Source organism: Baudoinia panamericana, assembly GCF_000338955.1.
Source record: "Baudoinia panamericana UAMH 10762 unplaced genomic scaffold BAUCOscaffold_2, whole genome shotgun sequence".
Classification (NCBI taxonomy): domain Eukaryota; kingdom Fungi; phylum Ascomycota; class Dothideomycetes; order Mycosphaerellales; family Teratosphaeriaceae; genus Baudoinia; species Baudoinia panamericana.
In genome coordinates, this window is record NW_006911258.1 from 815,132 (window position 1) to 828,623 (window position 13,492).

At 54.9% G+C, this 13,492-nt stretch overlaps 11 protein-coding genes across 11 annotated transcripts; 4 read left to right on the forward strand and 7 right to left on the reverse strand.

Moving 5' to 3' along the window:
* Window positions 1-450: 450 nt before the first annotated feature.
* Window positions 451-615, reverse strand: BAUCODRAFT_55015 (uncharacterized protein; the record flags this gene model as incomplete). The annotated part of the gene is made up of 1 exon (XM_007674865.1): window positions 451-615. A coding segment is annotated over one exon (165 nt), but the record flags the coding sequence as incomplete, so codon positions are not given.
* Window positions 616-2,371: 1,756 nt separating this feature from the next.
* On the forward strand, window positions 2,372-2,662 carry BAUCODRAFT_63575 (uncharacterized protein; the record flags this gene model as incomplete). Its single annotated transcript, XM_007674920.1, has 1 exon — window positions 2,372-2,662. One exon carries the CDS (start codon window positions 2,372-2,374, stop codon window positions 2,660-2,662), a length of 291 nt encoding a protein of 96 aa, XP_007673110.1.
* A 591-nt stretch (window positions 2,663-3,253) lies between these two features.
* Window positions 3,254-4,246, reverse strand: BAUCODRAFT_101865 (uncharacterized protein; the record flags this gene model as incomplete). Its single annotated transcript, XM_007675144.1, has 3 exons — window positions 3,897-4,246; window positions 3,416-3,833; window positions 3,254-3,361 (listed from the first exon to the last, which is right to left on the reverse strand). The coding sequence occupies exons 1-3, from the start codon at window positions 4,001-4,003 to the stop codon at window positions 3,254-3,256; spliced, it is 633 nt and encodes a 210-aa protein (XP_007673334.1). The 5' UTR covers window positions 4,004-4,246.
* A 360-nt stretch (window positions 4,247-4,606) lies between these two features.
* BAUCODRAFT_101870 (uncharacterized protein) lies at window positions 4,607-7,105 on the reverse strand. Its single transcript, XM_007675145.1, has 2 exons — window positions 6,957-7,105; window positions 4,607-6,904 (listed from the first exon to the last, which is right to left on the reverse strand). The coding sequence occupies exons 1-2, from the start codon at window positions 7,068-7,070 to the stop codon at window positions 4,733-4,735; spliced, it is 2,286 nt and encodes a 761-aa protein (XP_007673335.1). The 5' UTR covers window positions 7,071-7,105; the 3' UTR covers window positions 4,607-4,732.
* A 216-nt stretch (window positions 7,106-7,321) lies between these two features.
* BAUCODRAFT_62697 (uncharacterized protein) lies at window positions 7,322-7,898 on the forward strand (the record flags this gene model as incomplete). Its single annotated transcript, XM_007674879.1, has 2 exons — window positions 7,322-7,588; window positions 7,644-7,898. 2 exons carry the CDS (start codon window positions 7,322-7,324, stop codon window positions 7,896-7,898), a joined length of 522 nt encoding a protein of 173 aa, XP_007673069.1.
* Window positions 7,899-7,921: 23 nt separating this feature from the next.
* BAUCODRAFT_351168 (uncharacterized protein) lies at window positions 7,922-8,415 on the reverse strand. Its single transcript, XM_007675146.1, has one exon. The coding sequence runs from the start codon at window positions 8,152-8,154 to the stop codon at window positions 7,945-7,947; it is 210 nt and encodes a 69-aa protein (XP_007673336.1). The 5' UTR covers window positions 8,155-8,415; the 3' UTR covers window positions 7,922-7,944.
* A 602-nt stretch (window positions 8,416-9,017) lies between these two features.
* On the forward strand, window positions 9,018-9,483 carry BAUCODRAFT_351066 (uncharacterized protein). Its single transcript, XM_007675147.1, has one exon. It carries the CDS (start codon window positions 9,162-9,164, stop codon window positions 9,393-9,395), a length of 234 nt encoding a protein of 77 aa, XP_007673337.1. The 5' UTR covers window positions 9,018-9,161; the 3' UTR covers window positions 9,396-9,483.
* Window positions 9,484-10,201, reverse strand: BAUCODRAFT_351065 (uncharacterized protein). Its single transcript, XM_007675148.1, has one exon. The coding sequence runs from the start codon at window positions 9,929-9,931 to the stop codon at window positions 9,572-9,574; it is 360 nt and encodes a 119-aa protein (XP_007673338.1). The 5' UTR covers window positions 9,932-10,201; the 3' UTR covers window positions 9,484-9,571.
* Window positions 10,202-10,294: 93 nt separating this feature from the next.
* Window positions 10,295-11,000, reverse strand: BAUCODRAFT_63250 (uncharacterized protein; the record flags this gene model as incomplete). Its single annotated transcript, XM_007674903.1, has 2 exons — window positions 10,295-10,715; window positions 10,774-11,000. Coding segments are annotated over 2 exons (648 nt in total), but the record flags the coding sequence as incomplete, so codon positions are not given.
* A 605-nt stretch (window positions 11,001-11,605) lies between these two features.
* On the forward strand, window positions 11,606-12,365 carry BAUCODRAFT_30204 (uncharacterized protein). Its single transcript, XM_007674777.1, has one exon. The coding sequence runs from the start codon at window positions 11,800-11,802 to the stop codon at window positions 12,202-12,204; it is 405 nt and encodes a 134-aa protein (XP_007672967.1). The 5' UTR covers window positions 11,606-11,799; the 3' UTR covers window positions 12,205-12,365.
* A 354-nt stretch (window positions 12,366-12,719) lies between these two features.
* Window positions 12,720-13,153, reverse strand: BAUCODRAFT_351061 (uncharacterized protein). Its single transcript, XM_007675149.1, has one exon. It carries the CDS (start codon window positions 12,993-12,995, stop codon window positions 12,756-12,758), a length of 240 nt encoding a protein of 79 aa, XP_007673339.1. The 5' UTR covers window positions 12,996-13,153; the 3' UTR covers window positions 12,720-12,755.
* Between the last annotated feature and the right edge of the window lie 339 nt (window positions 13,154-13,492).

The window sequence follows — 13,492 nt, forward strand, 5'->3', positions numbered from 1 at the left end:
GCTGCGACGTGATTGAATTATTAAAGCTCGATTGTTTATTGTGGGATCTGGTCGGCAATTTCTGGGCGTTGCTCCAGCTTTCCCAGGTACATTGAGTAATTAGGTGGTGCTGCAGGTGCGACAGGTTGTTGAAGGCATATTGTCGTTGTGCGATGTAATCGACAGAGTCCGATCAGTGCTATGAACGTTCCCGTGAACGTTGCGAGGTCATATGATGCCGTGATGGCGATGATGGTCCACAACAAGGCTGTCATGGTAGGATGGTGGCACTATTTACACGCCGTAGCCCTCGTCGACGCGCATCTCTTCCACCTTCGCGGAAAGGTTGGGGATGCCATCGGCCTCATTGGCAGCTTCTGCGTCCTCCAATCCATCGGGGCTAGTGTCATCCTCACCCTCCTCAAGGTCCATAAACCTGCCCGTCGCTTCATCGTAGTGAGGCAGCTCGCTCAGAAGACGCACGTAGGCTTCCGGTACCAGCCCTTGCTCTCCCGTCCGTGGATCCTCCGCCACCAGCCATCCTTGCCCGTGGCGATACGACACCCAGATCACCTGTCCTTCCTGTAAAGCCAGCTCGTTGGCATTCTGGGGCACAAAGTCGTAAAGGGCGAGCGAGCGGCCGGCGTAGAGTTCCTCGTCCTCTGGGCACGTGCTAGTGCGCTGAGGACTAGTCAATGACGTCGAGTGCAGAGGCTCCGAGTCAAGCGGCATGTCGTTCTCAAGGTCAATGTCCTCCTGACGCTGGTCGAGGAGAGGATGGCCTTCCGCGACGTTGTTGCTAGGAGGGCCATTGTTACTGTACGTCCTGCGAGCAAGCGTGGTCTGAGAGTGTGAGTCGTGTCTGTTGCCGCCGTTCCCTGCAGTGGAAGGGCCTGTGTAGCCATAGCTGCGACTCTGACGCAAAGTATCACGGCCTGCAAGGTCCGATTGCTGTCCGCTGAAGAGGTGGTCGCTGCCCCCTTCGACTTCGGTGTCTCTGTTATAGCGGCTCGAGTACCCACTCTCTCGTTTGCGGCCACGCTCATAGTCGGAGATGTCGTCAAAGCTTTTAGACTTGCGGTGCCTCTTCCTAGTAGTGCCACCCAAGTCCTCGCTCCCAGCATCGTAGTCAGGCTCGCCGAAGCTCGTGGTCGGCAACGCCTCGTGCTCGCTATCAGCACTTGTCGGATTCGGCTCGTGATACAGTCCACCGTCTCCAGCCCACGGTCCTGCAGTCCATGCACCAGCCTGACCAGACGAGCTCTTCGCAGCATTTGGCGGGTCGGATAAACGACGGCTGCTGCTCCACTCCGAACCCGGTGTCGTAGTGCCTGAACGAGCATCCGGCGGTGGGCCATAATGCATTGGATGGTATTGTGGGTAGGCAAAGTCTCGAACTATTGCATATGGCAGGTTCGATGGTAACGCTGACAAAGTAGTCGTAGTTGATACAGGACGAGAGCGTGATGTTCGCGACTGCTGCGATAGTGTCGACATACGCTGCGATCCGTAAGAGGGGTGTCGCTCCCAAGGTCGCTGTCGAGGCTGTGGCATCAAGGCCAACGCATCCGGTTGAACTTCATGTTCGGGAGGTTTTGGTGCGGAGGTGGAGGAGGAGGAAGGTGCTGGGGGTGAGAGGACATCCGCCATGGTGATGAGACGAAAGTCGCAAATCGGGTCGCAAGGTCTCGTGCCCGCCCGCAAGATGTTCGTTCCAAATCTTCAGCAAAAGAAGTGTTCCTACAGCCAGGAAAGGATCGAGTCCAAACGGTGCGTTGTTGATGCAAGTTGGGCCGCGTCGATAGAATACAACGAAGAGCTCATTTCAGTCGTTCGAGGAATCGTCGGATGCTTGTCGGTGGATCGCAGAAAGTCTCCAGCCCAGGATATGCGCGCTGCTACAATGCGATGCGCCGCCAGCAGCAGCCAGGCGCGCTATAAATAGGCCTCGTGGCCGCGTGCGTAGGAAACAAGCAATTTGAACGATGCAACGTTGCTTTCTTGACAGCGGCAAACGGCCAGCTACAGAACTTGCAGTTGTAAGAAGGTGGAGGACCGTACGATCGTCATGGAGAGCTCTCTACACCAGCAGAGCTCCCTCCAGCTGATCGAGGCATTCCGGTCTTGCTGCGCCTTGACTTCGTGAACCAAAGCTTTTGCAGCTAAGGCGAGCCACACGATCAGGCCGCGGTTTCAGACCTGCCGGGCTAGTACGCGATGGGCAATGAAACGTCCGTGTGCACGGGTCGAGCTGTCGTGCCCACAACCCCGCTTGAATGCTCTCATGAAATCGCCGGTTTAGAGGGTGTGGAACGCTTTTGTTAGCTCATCAGCTTGGAATGGATACCGAGATACGGAAAGGCATCAGTCACTAACGACATCGATGCCGATGATGGATGAAGGCGCTCGCAACACTGTCGAAGAGCATCTGCGAGACTTTTTGGCGAAAAGAGAGCCGCCGAAAACGCTTTGCCCATCAGAAGTTGCTCGCGCTCTCAGTGCCGAAGAGCTGAACAGCCTAGGCCACGCCAATTGGCGTGATGCCATGCCATCGATTCGAGAGGTAGCCTGGAGACTTCGCGCCGAGGGTGTGTGCGAGGTCATGCAGAAAGGCAACCCCGTGCCCCAGAATATTCACCTTGAGGATATCACAGGCCCCATCCGACTGCGTAGGCCGACCTGACTCGATGTGAAAGCCGCGCATCAAATGATGCAGACCCTCTGGCAGATCGAAAGCCGACCTTCGAGGCGTGGAGAGAGAAAAGATCATTCGGATCAGGGAGCAGACGAGTCTGTAATGAGTATGTTTCGCACAATAACCCCCATACGTGCCACCACGACCCGGACCACGGTGTAGATTGCACAGGACTTCAGAAGCGATGATGCTACGTGGAACGCGAGCATTGGGCCGCAATTCACTCTGCGCACACTGCCGTATTATGCAATAACTATGGTCGTGCCACCACGAGCGTACTGGGTCGCTCTGATATTTCGCAAAGATGCTCAAGTCACGGACTCGATGACACGGTGCTCTGTTCATTGTTGCCCTCCACGTGAGCACGTGAGGTGGCTATGGTAAGGCAGAGGGAGGCAGCCAAGGATTAATCACACATAGCTAGACCAGAGCACGAACGATCTATATCGGCCGAACACCGTGGCGATCCAGTCTCCTGTCATTCCATGAGAGCACACATCATCGTTTTCGCACCCTCACCCGTATCTATCGCCCTGACCTTTTCTCGTCATAACCCTCTCCATCCCCGGTTCAAGGCCTTTACTGCGCCTTCTTGCCACCGGAGCCGATTGCCATACCGAAACCATAGTTGTAAGTAAGCGAGCCACCAATGTTAGCACCAAAGAGCTGAAGACCTCCCATCAGCGCCTCCACAACCACCATCCACATAGCGGGCGCATACGCCGCCTCGGCCGTTGCAACGCTACCCAGGCCCATCTTGCCAGCGAGCGTCTTGGTCGCCGCACTACGACGGGCATACCACACATACGCCATAACAAGGATGACAATGTCGTTCACAATGGCATGGGCGATGACGCCCTTAAACTTCTGCTTGATGGTCTTGCCATCCTTCTCGTACAGGCCCTGCTTATCGATGGCCTTCTTGGCCTCACCAACGCCGGTGATGACGGCTGGAATGCTGGTCAGGAGACCAAGCGAGAGGAGAAAGTAGGATGCCCGCGTCAGGTCCGTAGCGACCGGGACATTGTTGGCGATGGCGGCCGGGAGGTTGCCGGAAATGGCGTGGAGGATGTCGAGGCCGACTGCCAGGCCAATGAATGCGATGGGGAAATGGATGGCAGCTGGGTGGATGGGCTTCTTGAGCGGGTTCTTTGGCTCGCTGGAGGCTTGTGTTAGCTTTGCGCAAAGTGGTCGTGTCGGAGGGGTATCGTTTGAATCTCACGTGGTGTTCATGTTTGCAGGTATCGATGGCGGTGGTGCCGGCTTGAGCGCTGCTTTCAGGTCGTCCGAAAGAAGTGACCTTGAGCGTGCGCGGACTCCCTCTGACATTGGCGATTGGCTTCTGGCGACTGTAACAATTCGTCACAGTCTCGCTCTCAAAACAGATGGCGACGAGGGAGAAGGTGCGAGGAAGCAAGGGTTGAAACGTGTACAGTCTGTGCTTACGGCTGAGGAGTACTCCTTGTTTTTCTATTGATTCTCGGGACGGCCATCTGGTCTTCCCCAGAATCAGCCCAACCCACCCACTCCTTATTGGCTAAGCGCTGGCCTGATCGGGCTTATAGGGGTACAGATAGCAAGCTACTAAGCCCAAGTACCGACGTCAATAGTACCAGGAATACTACGAAGACGGCGTTAGTGAGGCCGTTGCCCGACAACGCTCCCATGGCAAGCTTCAGCTCCTGCCATCAGCTAGACACTGGCGTGTGGCATGCGAAGATGGACGGAGGTGTACTGCTACCGACTGGCCGTACCCCGGGCTGTTCTCAAGACTAATGAGCGGTCAATACATGGCCATCAGTCCGGCAGACGCAGATGGTAGGCGAACTGAACGAGTATCTGGAGCTACTGAATGAGGGAAAGTCGGCCGGTTCCCGACTTCACCGATTAGCAGATACGCAGAGAAATGTCCGACTGAGGTAAACGCTATGTGGTCACAATGAAGATGTGGCGCTGAAGGCCGGAGCAGTACGTTAACAAAGCTATGAACGACAGGGAAAGCTGATACCAACGCATCGCTGTGCCTGTGACTGCTAAATAGGTCTGGTGTCTCTGTCATTACGCATTACCATTAAGATGACTGTACTGCACCAACGGCCACGTCTGCGATGAATCCGGCAATGCCATACCGGCGCCTACTCCAGCTGCGCCGTTTCCGAGTTGATTCATCGACGACATGAACCCGTTGGCGTAAGCCGCAGCTTGACCTTGTTGTTGGATATGGGAAGCTGGTGCCGTGCTCATCATGTTCTCTGCGAAGTTGCGCCAAGCCATGGGATCCCAGCTTGATCCATTCATTATCGGCACCGGGGCTGCTGGAGTGACATAGTTGCCGTAGTTGTAGTATTCGTTGGCGGTAGGTGGCGGTTGATAAGTGCCTGGGCCTGCATCATCAGAGGTGCCATTAGCGGATGCGACCGCCGCGGACGCCGTGTGTGCCGCGATGGTGCCGCTAATCTCTGCAAGATGACGGTCGACAATGGTAGAGATGGTGGTCCGGAGCTGAAGGCCTGTACCGAGCATCTGGCCGATTGGACCGAGCACGTCAAGCCAGGTGTCCATGTCCTGGCGTAGCTTAGCGAAGTCGGCGGGTGACAGGCTGTCCTTTTTCTCGGTGTAAGCAAAAAGTGTAGTGAAGATTGCGGCGAGGAAGTTCGCCGTGTAAAACGGCGTGGTATCGAGGCTCTTCAGCTGCTTGAGCTGTGATGCGGCCTGCATCATCCTGTTGCTCGCATCAAGGCAGGCATCGAGATTCGTCGCAGCAACGTGCGGCAAATTCGTGCGACACAGCGCTGGGTGGTGCAGAAGTAGTTGGCACTCGGTGAGTGCGATTTGCAGGTAGAGCGCAAGTACACGGTCCTCTTGAACAGTCTCTGGGCCGCCGGCCAGCTCCGGGGGCAGCTGCTCTTCGTACGCTTGCAGGTCTCGCTCGAGCTGACGGACCGTGACGTCGTATGGCCCGCCCGATGTTTTTATCGAGTAGATGGTGCTGTAGACCTGCATCAAGATTCTCAGCATCTTGAACCCTTCGAGGCCTCCGCGGAAGGAGCACTTCTTCCAGGAGGAAGTACTCGCTTCGCCAGGTAAGTTATCGTTAACGGGTGACGGAATCTCGATATCAAAATCCTCCAGGCGGATAGGCATGGGTCTTCCAAGCCTGCCACTGAGACCGACGTGGAGCTGGAGCAGGCACCAGAAAATGCGCTTTCGCATTTCAATAGTATGCGGATCCAGTGAGTTTGGCCACGCGCTTGCTGAGCGATGAAGACCGGACTCGACGGCGACACCGAACACCATGTTGGTGAACATCCAAGCTGCGGCTGGGCGTGGCTGGTTGCGCAGCTGAGCGCAGATCATCGCCAGCGCTTGAATGTCTTCGAGTTTATGGCTAATCAATAATTGCGGCACGAAAGTGAGAGCATAGTGGTAGTGCTGGAAACAAGCTTGGCGCGAGGCTTCGCCGCCCTCGTTGCGTGCACTCCATTGGAAGTACATGATAGCAAGCATGGTGTTGACCATGACAGTCTCGGCGGCTGAGGGCTGGTATCCTTCCTGGTAGATCTTGTCCAGCAATTGCATGACATGAGGCTTGTGGAGCATCGGTATGAAGCACGCGACTGAGCGGAAGTAGTACTCGGCAAATTGCTTGCATTGCTCGTACGGCGGCATGGCTGGCGCGTGTACCTGCTGCTTGGCGTTGCCAAATGCGTAGACAAGGAAGGTCTGGTAAGACATAGCCTCTGCATCCGCGTTTGGTTCCGGTAGCATGAACTCTGCGAGGTCGATCTTGGTGCCGAAGAGGGATAGAGACGTGCCTTCAATTGGGCTGAGCCAATTGTTCTCTGGAGCTACGCCGAGGTAGTTGTCTCCAATACATCCTGCTCTAAACTCGGGTAACAGCGAGGCGATGGAGCTCTGGCGCTCTGCATGTGCTCTTGGCTGTGCAAAGCCATTCTGTAGCGAACCCCATTGCTGGCCGTATGGGTTGCTCGGCGTCTCAAAAGTCGCACCTGTTGCTGGTGCGGGTCCTGGTTCGATGTTGTTCTGCCTTAGCTGTTGCGTCAACTCTGCAATGTACATGCGCAGGTTGACATTCTCGTTCTCAAGGTGGTCGACATGGCCTCGCGCCTGCGCGCGGCCGGTGATGCGGTCTGTGGTCTTGCATTCCGTGTTGTTCTGCAAGCACGGCGAGCAGCCACCCGCTCGCGCGTCGCATCGAATCTTGCGAACCTGGTGTTGTGAGCGATGGCGCGTATTGATGTCTAACGGAGCGTCCACATACCTTGCAGCGGTCGCATGCCTGTCCAGTGCGCGCGCCTACCGCGCGCTGCTTCTTCGGCGCGGCGCCATGCTCGTGTGCTTCTCCATCTGCTGATCGCTTGTTGCTGGTCGACATCGCGGCGCGCTAACGTCTTGTCAGTACTGGTAAGTTCCGCGGTGAGAGCCGACAATGTGCGAAGACGGAGATGTTATGAAAGCGCGACCGGTCCGTGCGCGACGGCGGCTGCCAAGCCGTCGAAAGACAGTGGGGTGCTGAGGAGAGACAACCATAGACTGCCTTTCCAGTCGTGATGCGAGCAGTACTAATGGTGTCTGTGTAGCGTGGTCATCACAAACATCATTTCCTGAGTTTGGTATTGCGGTGCAATGGAGACTGTGATTTTGCCCCATCTCGACGGATATCCGTTGCACATCTGCCTGTTCGCCGCAGTTCAGAATGCGCCGTTCCTGCGACAGCAGTTGTTGAACGGTAATACAGACTTCGAGTATGCCTTCCTCGATGCAGCGGTCATCTCGTCAAGAGACCAAGTATTGGCAGCCTGCTTCCGAGCCATCAACGACCAAATTAATGGTCGGCTGAAGAGTAGAAACGTTCACTCGGAGATTGTGTTCTCTCTGTCCGTGAACAATAACGTGAGTGTCTGGTTTCGATCTGTCTTGTGAGGTTCCTGCTCATGTTTTCAGCTAGATCTCCGAATCTTTTAGACGCTTTGGTGTTGAGGAATCGACGGAATCTATCTTGGCGATCAAAGTAGGCGGCGATCGATCTTCAATCGAAACCCACCTTCTCAGTAACGTTGATGGGCTTCCTTTTCGTTTCGAGGATGGACGTCTGTCCAGACTGCAAGATATCGATCGCATCCAGAAGGTGTATAGGATCAATTCGACTATCCGGGATGCTGAAGCGTTCATCTTGGGTTCCATGGCACTCAAAGGTTCGTGAGGTGACAAAATACGCTGAAGATCGAAGTGAAACCAGCAAACATACCTCAGTATCTCGGGCCTTTCGACCGTGCTTCCGGGCGGCCGCGGTCGTAGTCGTCTTGTCGCTTGCGGAGCTCTCGCTCCACGCCGCGCGTGGCGGGATCGGTTTGTCGCCGAGTTGGCCGCGCAGGCCGAGCAGCATGTGCTGCGACCAGAAGCAGAAGCAGACAGCACCAGAGAAAGAGGCAGATCCAGCTGGCTAGGGTGGCCCACATTATTCTGCTATGATGTCGACAGCGATACTTATCTCCACACAATCGCTACCGCGAGCTCCTGTTTGTGCCAGCAGCGCATCAACTGCGCACGGAGCTGACGATTCATGGCATGGGGTGTATGAGATAACTTACTGAGCTCGTTGCTGAGGTTGAGAGTGAGGTAAAAGAAAAATGTTGCCTTGCTATAAAAGTGATGCTATACCAAAACCGCGATGAGATCTTTACTCTAACACCACAAGATATCCTAGCAATCTTCCACCCAAGACCGTTCTTCCCCCACCATTATCAGCCATGATGAAACGCCGTCGCGCTCGTCGGTGCGTATCGCTTGATAATCGGAATGCATCCTACCGCCATCGCCATGTCCATTGGCGGCGTCTTAGGATACCTACAAATCAACGACTATCAAATCTCCCAGCAGCGCCTGTGATGGGTCTCGCCAGTCAACAATCTTGGTAGGCGAAGCCACAATGTGCCGTCGAACCTTTCGCAGGCGGCTCTCGTAATCGCATGCGTATGTTATGCAGTGCAATTGCAGAGGCCGTGGCGAGGCCGCAAAGGCATCAATCCTGATTAAAGATTCTCTGAGCGCCAACTGTAACAGACTTACAGGCGTCCCGATTCAACACACGATGCCGCAGTATATTGTCTCGTTGCCCTACCATTGCCCCCTACAGAAATTAGGTTCGAGTAAAGGTGTGGTTGAAAGGCGTTGCTAAGTAGCCCGAGCCGCACTTCGACACTAACTTACACATTTTCCTGACTGCGCCCTGCTCGATCTCCCTGTTGTTACTGATATAACGGCGTCGCGTCATATTCATAGATGCGTACCGCTGTACTTTGAATCAAGGATGCATATAACCGCAAAGTCATCCCGTGGCAAAGCTCTCCAGCAAGCAAACCGACGCTGCATGCGCTGAAGCGATCATTCGAGCATATAGCACGCATAAGTGGCAAACTCTCAAAGGTCGCCATCGGCATGCAAGACAAGAGCATATACACGGCAAATGTGCCGCAAAACACTGACTAGCGCTTCTGATGTGCAAAGCTTTCGAAACCGCCTGCTGCTGTTCCCCATGCAAGCCGGCCGTCCTTTGATCAGAACCTCATTCTTCGACCCGCGCAGCATTTTACGCGGAAGAGCATGGATTTCCCAAAGCCAGCTATGCTACGCAAACGGGCGAAGAACTGCGCAGATGCCAAAGAATGCAAGCTCCGCTTTTCAGCAAACTTCGCAATGAGCGGCAGCAACCCTAATATGTGAGCTCAACTCGTTACAACGGGCTATGATGCAAGCACAAGAATAGCAGCGACAATGGAATACAAGAGGACACTTACCGACGCTCGAGGAGACAAACGACTGGCGCTCCGCATCTGCGCACCAACGCGTATCACCCGTGGTTGGGCTGGCGACGATTCAGTCCAACAAATGATTCCGAGACGGCAGTGAGAACGAGAGCAAGTGCTTCACAGAATGAAGCTGTAGGTTGATGAGCAACATCTCACGCGGACCGCCGTGGACCCGCACAACGGCCATGCGCCGGGTGATCACCGACCCGGCGCGTTCGCGACGTTGTTGTGGCAGCTTTCTTAGGCTTAATGCAGCCGGCTGCGGCAAGAGGACGATGCGCATATCGCCGCACACGCGTACCGTTTGTCGCGCCGAGCATCGCACGGCTGCAATCACCATCCCTACCTTAGCGGACGCTTGGAGAGTAACCGACCTATTTCTTGAATGTTGGGCATGAGGCGGGCGAGTCCGTCCGATAACCAGCATGGAATTGTGGTTCTTCCGAAGAGGAACCACCTTTACACGGAGCCCGCAGCAGACGAAAATCGACCAGCTTCAAGCTCCCACGGCTGCAATGGTAGGTCAACCTGAGCAGTAGTCGCAGCCCTGACGCCGCGGCCTGCTTGTCAGGCCATCGTTCTACGCAATTGCATCTTCCTGTCACACTCTCTCTTGCGTTTCTGAGCCTGCCATTTCAGGCCGATCATGCTTCATTGTTGCCCATAAAAATGGTCACTGATTTTTGTTTGTTTATGTTTGCTGCTCTGGCAAGAGGTCAGCGATCTGCAGTGCCGGACGACCATCAAGGTGCAAGAGCTTTGTTCATCAACTGAACGCCGGTGGTATGGTCTATGCGATCCCAAAGTTCTGGAGCTCTTCGGCCGTTGTAGATATCACCCGGACACCAACCTCCCGGTACGCTTCGAGTGTTGCGGCGTGGCCATCACTCGTCCGCTCTATGCCCTTCGTGGCATCTTCAATTACATACGTTTTGAAGCCTTTCTTCGCAGCATCGACAGCTGTGTGCTTTACGCAGTAGTCGAAAGCCAGGCCACAGCAGAAGACATCCGTGATGCCAGCCTGGATCAGCCGCTGATACAAGCCTGACATGGAAATCTCTGGGTTCTGGAAAGGCGGCCCAAAGGCCGAGTACGACTCCACGCGCTTGTCCTGGCCTTTATCCTGCACGAAGTCAAGCTTCGAGGTGTCCAGCTCGGATATCAGCTCGCAACCAGGTGTCCCTTGGACGCAATGATCCGGCCAAAGCAGGCTGTACCCTCTGCGTTAGCTCTCTGTGCTCCAGATCTGCCACTCATAGACTGACATACGTGGTCTCTTTCTCCTCCGGATTCTCTGGGTTCGTGAAAGTATGCGAGTCCGTAAACGGCTTCTTGCCTGTATGATTGCTCGCGAAGCTTACGTGGTCCCGCGGATGAAAGTCACGGGTGGCCAGTTTCAGTGCGAACGGCAACTCGAGAAGCTCGTTGATTGCTGGCGCGATGTCACGGCCGTCCGCGACTGCAAGCGAGCCATCAGGCGGGCAGAAGTCGTTCTGACTGTGTGTGCCCTCAGCGTCAGCGGGGCAGTGCCGCCCGCGAAGACTACTATCATGACTCACAGATCAACCACTATCAGCGCAGCCTTACCGCTTGATGCCATCGCCGCCGGAGGTCCGCGTGGAAATGGGTCTTGGTGGTCTATGCCAGTCAAGGTATCCTACGTGAGCTGCTGCCGGCTAGCGAGCCGCCCACTTGCGCCGCGAAGCCTCCTGCGAGATCACTGTGCCACGCGGCTGGCGCAAAAGGTGAAGTCTACAACATGCACCCTGTTCAGTGTGAAAGGGGAGATAATGCGGCGCTGGCTATGCCAAGACCCTCTGGAGGCAGAGAACGGCAAGCGCCCTCGTCCTTCTGCTCAGCGACGCTGACACAATGCCTTGTAGTCACTCAATCGACACAGAAAGTCATTGAAAGCAGATATACGATATATAGAAGAGCCTCAAACATCTTTCATGTCATCAGCTCAACTCACCGACCATGCATTGACCGTACTGCGCGGACAAGGCACATCACCTCGGGCGGCATATTCTCCGCTTGAGTCTTGGCGTAACTTTACTTGCACTGCACATCTTCTGTAGCTACATATGTCTCTAACCTATCGTTTACATCTACGATGCCTGCTACGCAAGCGCGCATCCGGACATGTCCATCAAGCTTTACAGTCTGCGCTTCTCAGTATCCGTCACGATGTGTCTTCGCTACGCCTCGTGGCCTGCAGGACCGCCGTCCGCCATCTCAGGGCCGCTTGTCCGAGGTGCTCGTTAACATATTGCCACAATGAGCTCGAGGAATTGAATGCGCAACGGGTTCCCAAGTGGCGCCACAGATCAACACTTCACCCGCGCCCGGATGCCCGGCCTATGCGAAGCGTTACCACTAGCTGCTCTTTATACTCACGCTTGCGCCACCACTCCGATGATCAGCGGACTGCCATACAGACGGCGCAGAAGGCTCCACATTTTGGCTGCTCTCGGTGTGATCTGCCACCAACCGTGCGCTGTAATTGAGATGAGTTTGCGGACGGGTTACTGTCTTCTTGTGTCTCACGATGATTCCTCGAGATGGGATTTTGATTTGTGGTATGGTAAACCCTTCCGCTGGTGTATGCTCTCTCCACTTCTATGGCTGCAGACCATTGTCAGAGGGAGTTTGCTGCTTATGGCCGCTTACCTCCGTTTACTGAATTACGCTCAAAGATAGACAAATTTGGGGGTGCATTCGATCGCAGGGCCGCTATATGAGTGTAGCTGTCCGGTCTTGAGCATATGCCACGTCTAAGAAGCATCGTCTAGAGCCCAACATAGCTTGGTCTTGTCCTGCTGCTCAAGAGCAGCACCAGACTTATCTCATATACGCGGTTGGCTTTGCCAGCATTGGCCGTTCGTCAGCTGCGACGAGTCTGTTACGCCCTTGGCTCAGTTGTGGGCGCTGTGGTAAGAGTACTTAAGTCTGCCACAGTCCTTCTCTATGACTATCTGCTTGGTCGGATGTTATGGATTGGGCCCCTCGTGTTTCACTCTGTCTGAACGTCCCCGATTACGTCTTCCTCTTGCTACAGCATCTCATTCACCCTTCTGTCTCCACGGAGCGTTTTTGATTTGCGTGACGCCGCATCTGGGATCGAATGTCGTCCGCGACTTCGAAGTGATTCCTCCACGTCCTCCGTTCTCGGCCGATTAACAATATCCTCGCGCGAGGTTTGTTTTAGATTGTTCTCTGCTCGTTTGTCAACAGCCTCTCACCCTTTAGGGCTAGCTGCTTTCCCTCGTGGTCACATTAAGGGTTCCCTGGCGGCGGTTGACCCCTGCAACGGACAACGGCAAGTTCCGCCGTCTGTTGTTTCTTTCCTGGCAGCTCACGATGTGACTCCCTCCTTCTTCTCTCTGGCAACGAAGCCGCGAAGAGTACGTACTCCCTCCCATCCAACTCACAGACCTCCCTGCATTGCAAAAGCACGTTTTCCTCCCTTTAGGCTCGTCTGTATTCACCATCGGACGGTCTCCGGAAATCGTGTCCTGGCCACATATTCGATGGCTGGCCGCTGCAAAGGCAAAGCCAGACACCTTCCGAAGACACAAATGCCGCTCTACAATCTCAATGGGGTTTCACCATCGTTATGGGGTTGCCGCACCGGGCAAGCTCGCAGTTGCGACCGTCATTACGCTCTGGCTGAGCATGCAACAACCACATCACTCCATCTCGCCGGAGATCCCCAAGCTCAGAAATCATTAGCCCCGCAGCACCTCATCAACCGGCTCATGCTCCTGAGAAGCTAAGATATACGGGTAACAATCGATCAGCTGTACAATGATGCTCTTGTTAATCTCGTGTTCTTGCCTGCAATCGCGTCATCATAACATCTCAGGGGAACCACCTGCTAACGTGGCACAGTGTGCTTTGTTGTATGCCTCCACCCATGCGGATACAAATGCCAGTACAGTAAGCTTAGACGCCTCATCATCACCTAACGTTCGAGCTGACAGCGTGC

What these genes read in the sequence shown, in the direction of transcription:
- BAUCODRAFT_351066 (XM_007675147.1), top strand. Translation starts at nt 9,162, where the DNA reads ATGTGCCGCAAAACACTGACTAGCGCTTCTGATGTGCAAAGCTTTCGA.
- BAUCODRAFT_351065 (XM_007675148.1), bottom strand. Translation starts at nt 9,931, where the DNA reads ATGCTGGTTATCGGACGGACTCGCCCGCCTCATGCCCAACATTCAAGA.
- BAUCODRAFT_101870 (XM_007675145.1), bottom strand. Translation starts at nt 7,070, where the DNA reads ATGTCGACCAGCAACAAGCGATCAGCAGATGGAGAAGCACACGAGCAT. An exon ending in AGGCATGCGACCGCTGCAAG is followed by an intron (nt 6,905 to 6,956) that starts GTATGTGGACGC and finishes TCACAACACCAG; the next exon opens with GTTCGCAAGATTCGATGCGA.
- BAUCODRAFT_351061 (XM_007675149.1), bottom strand. Translation starts at nt 12,995, where the DNA reads ATGGTGAATACAGACGAGCCTAAAGGGAGGAAAACGTGCTTTTGCAAT.
- BAUCODRAFT_351168 (XM_007675146.1), bottom strand. Translation starts at nt 8,154, where the DNA reads ATGTGGGCCACCCTAGCCAGCTGGATCTGCCTCTTTCTCTGGTGCTGT.
- BAUCODRAFT_30204 (XM_007674777.1), top strand. Translation starts at nt 11,800, where the DNA reads ATGCGCAACGGGTTCCCAAGTGGCGCCACAGATCAACACTTCACCCGC.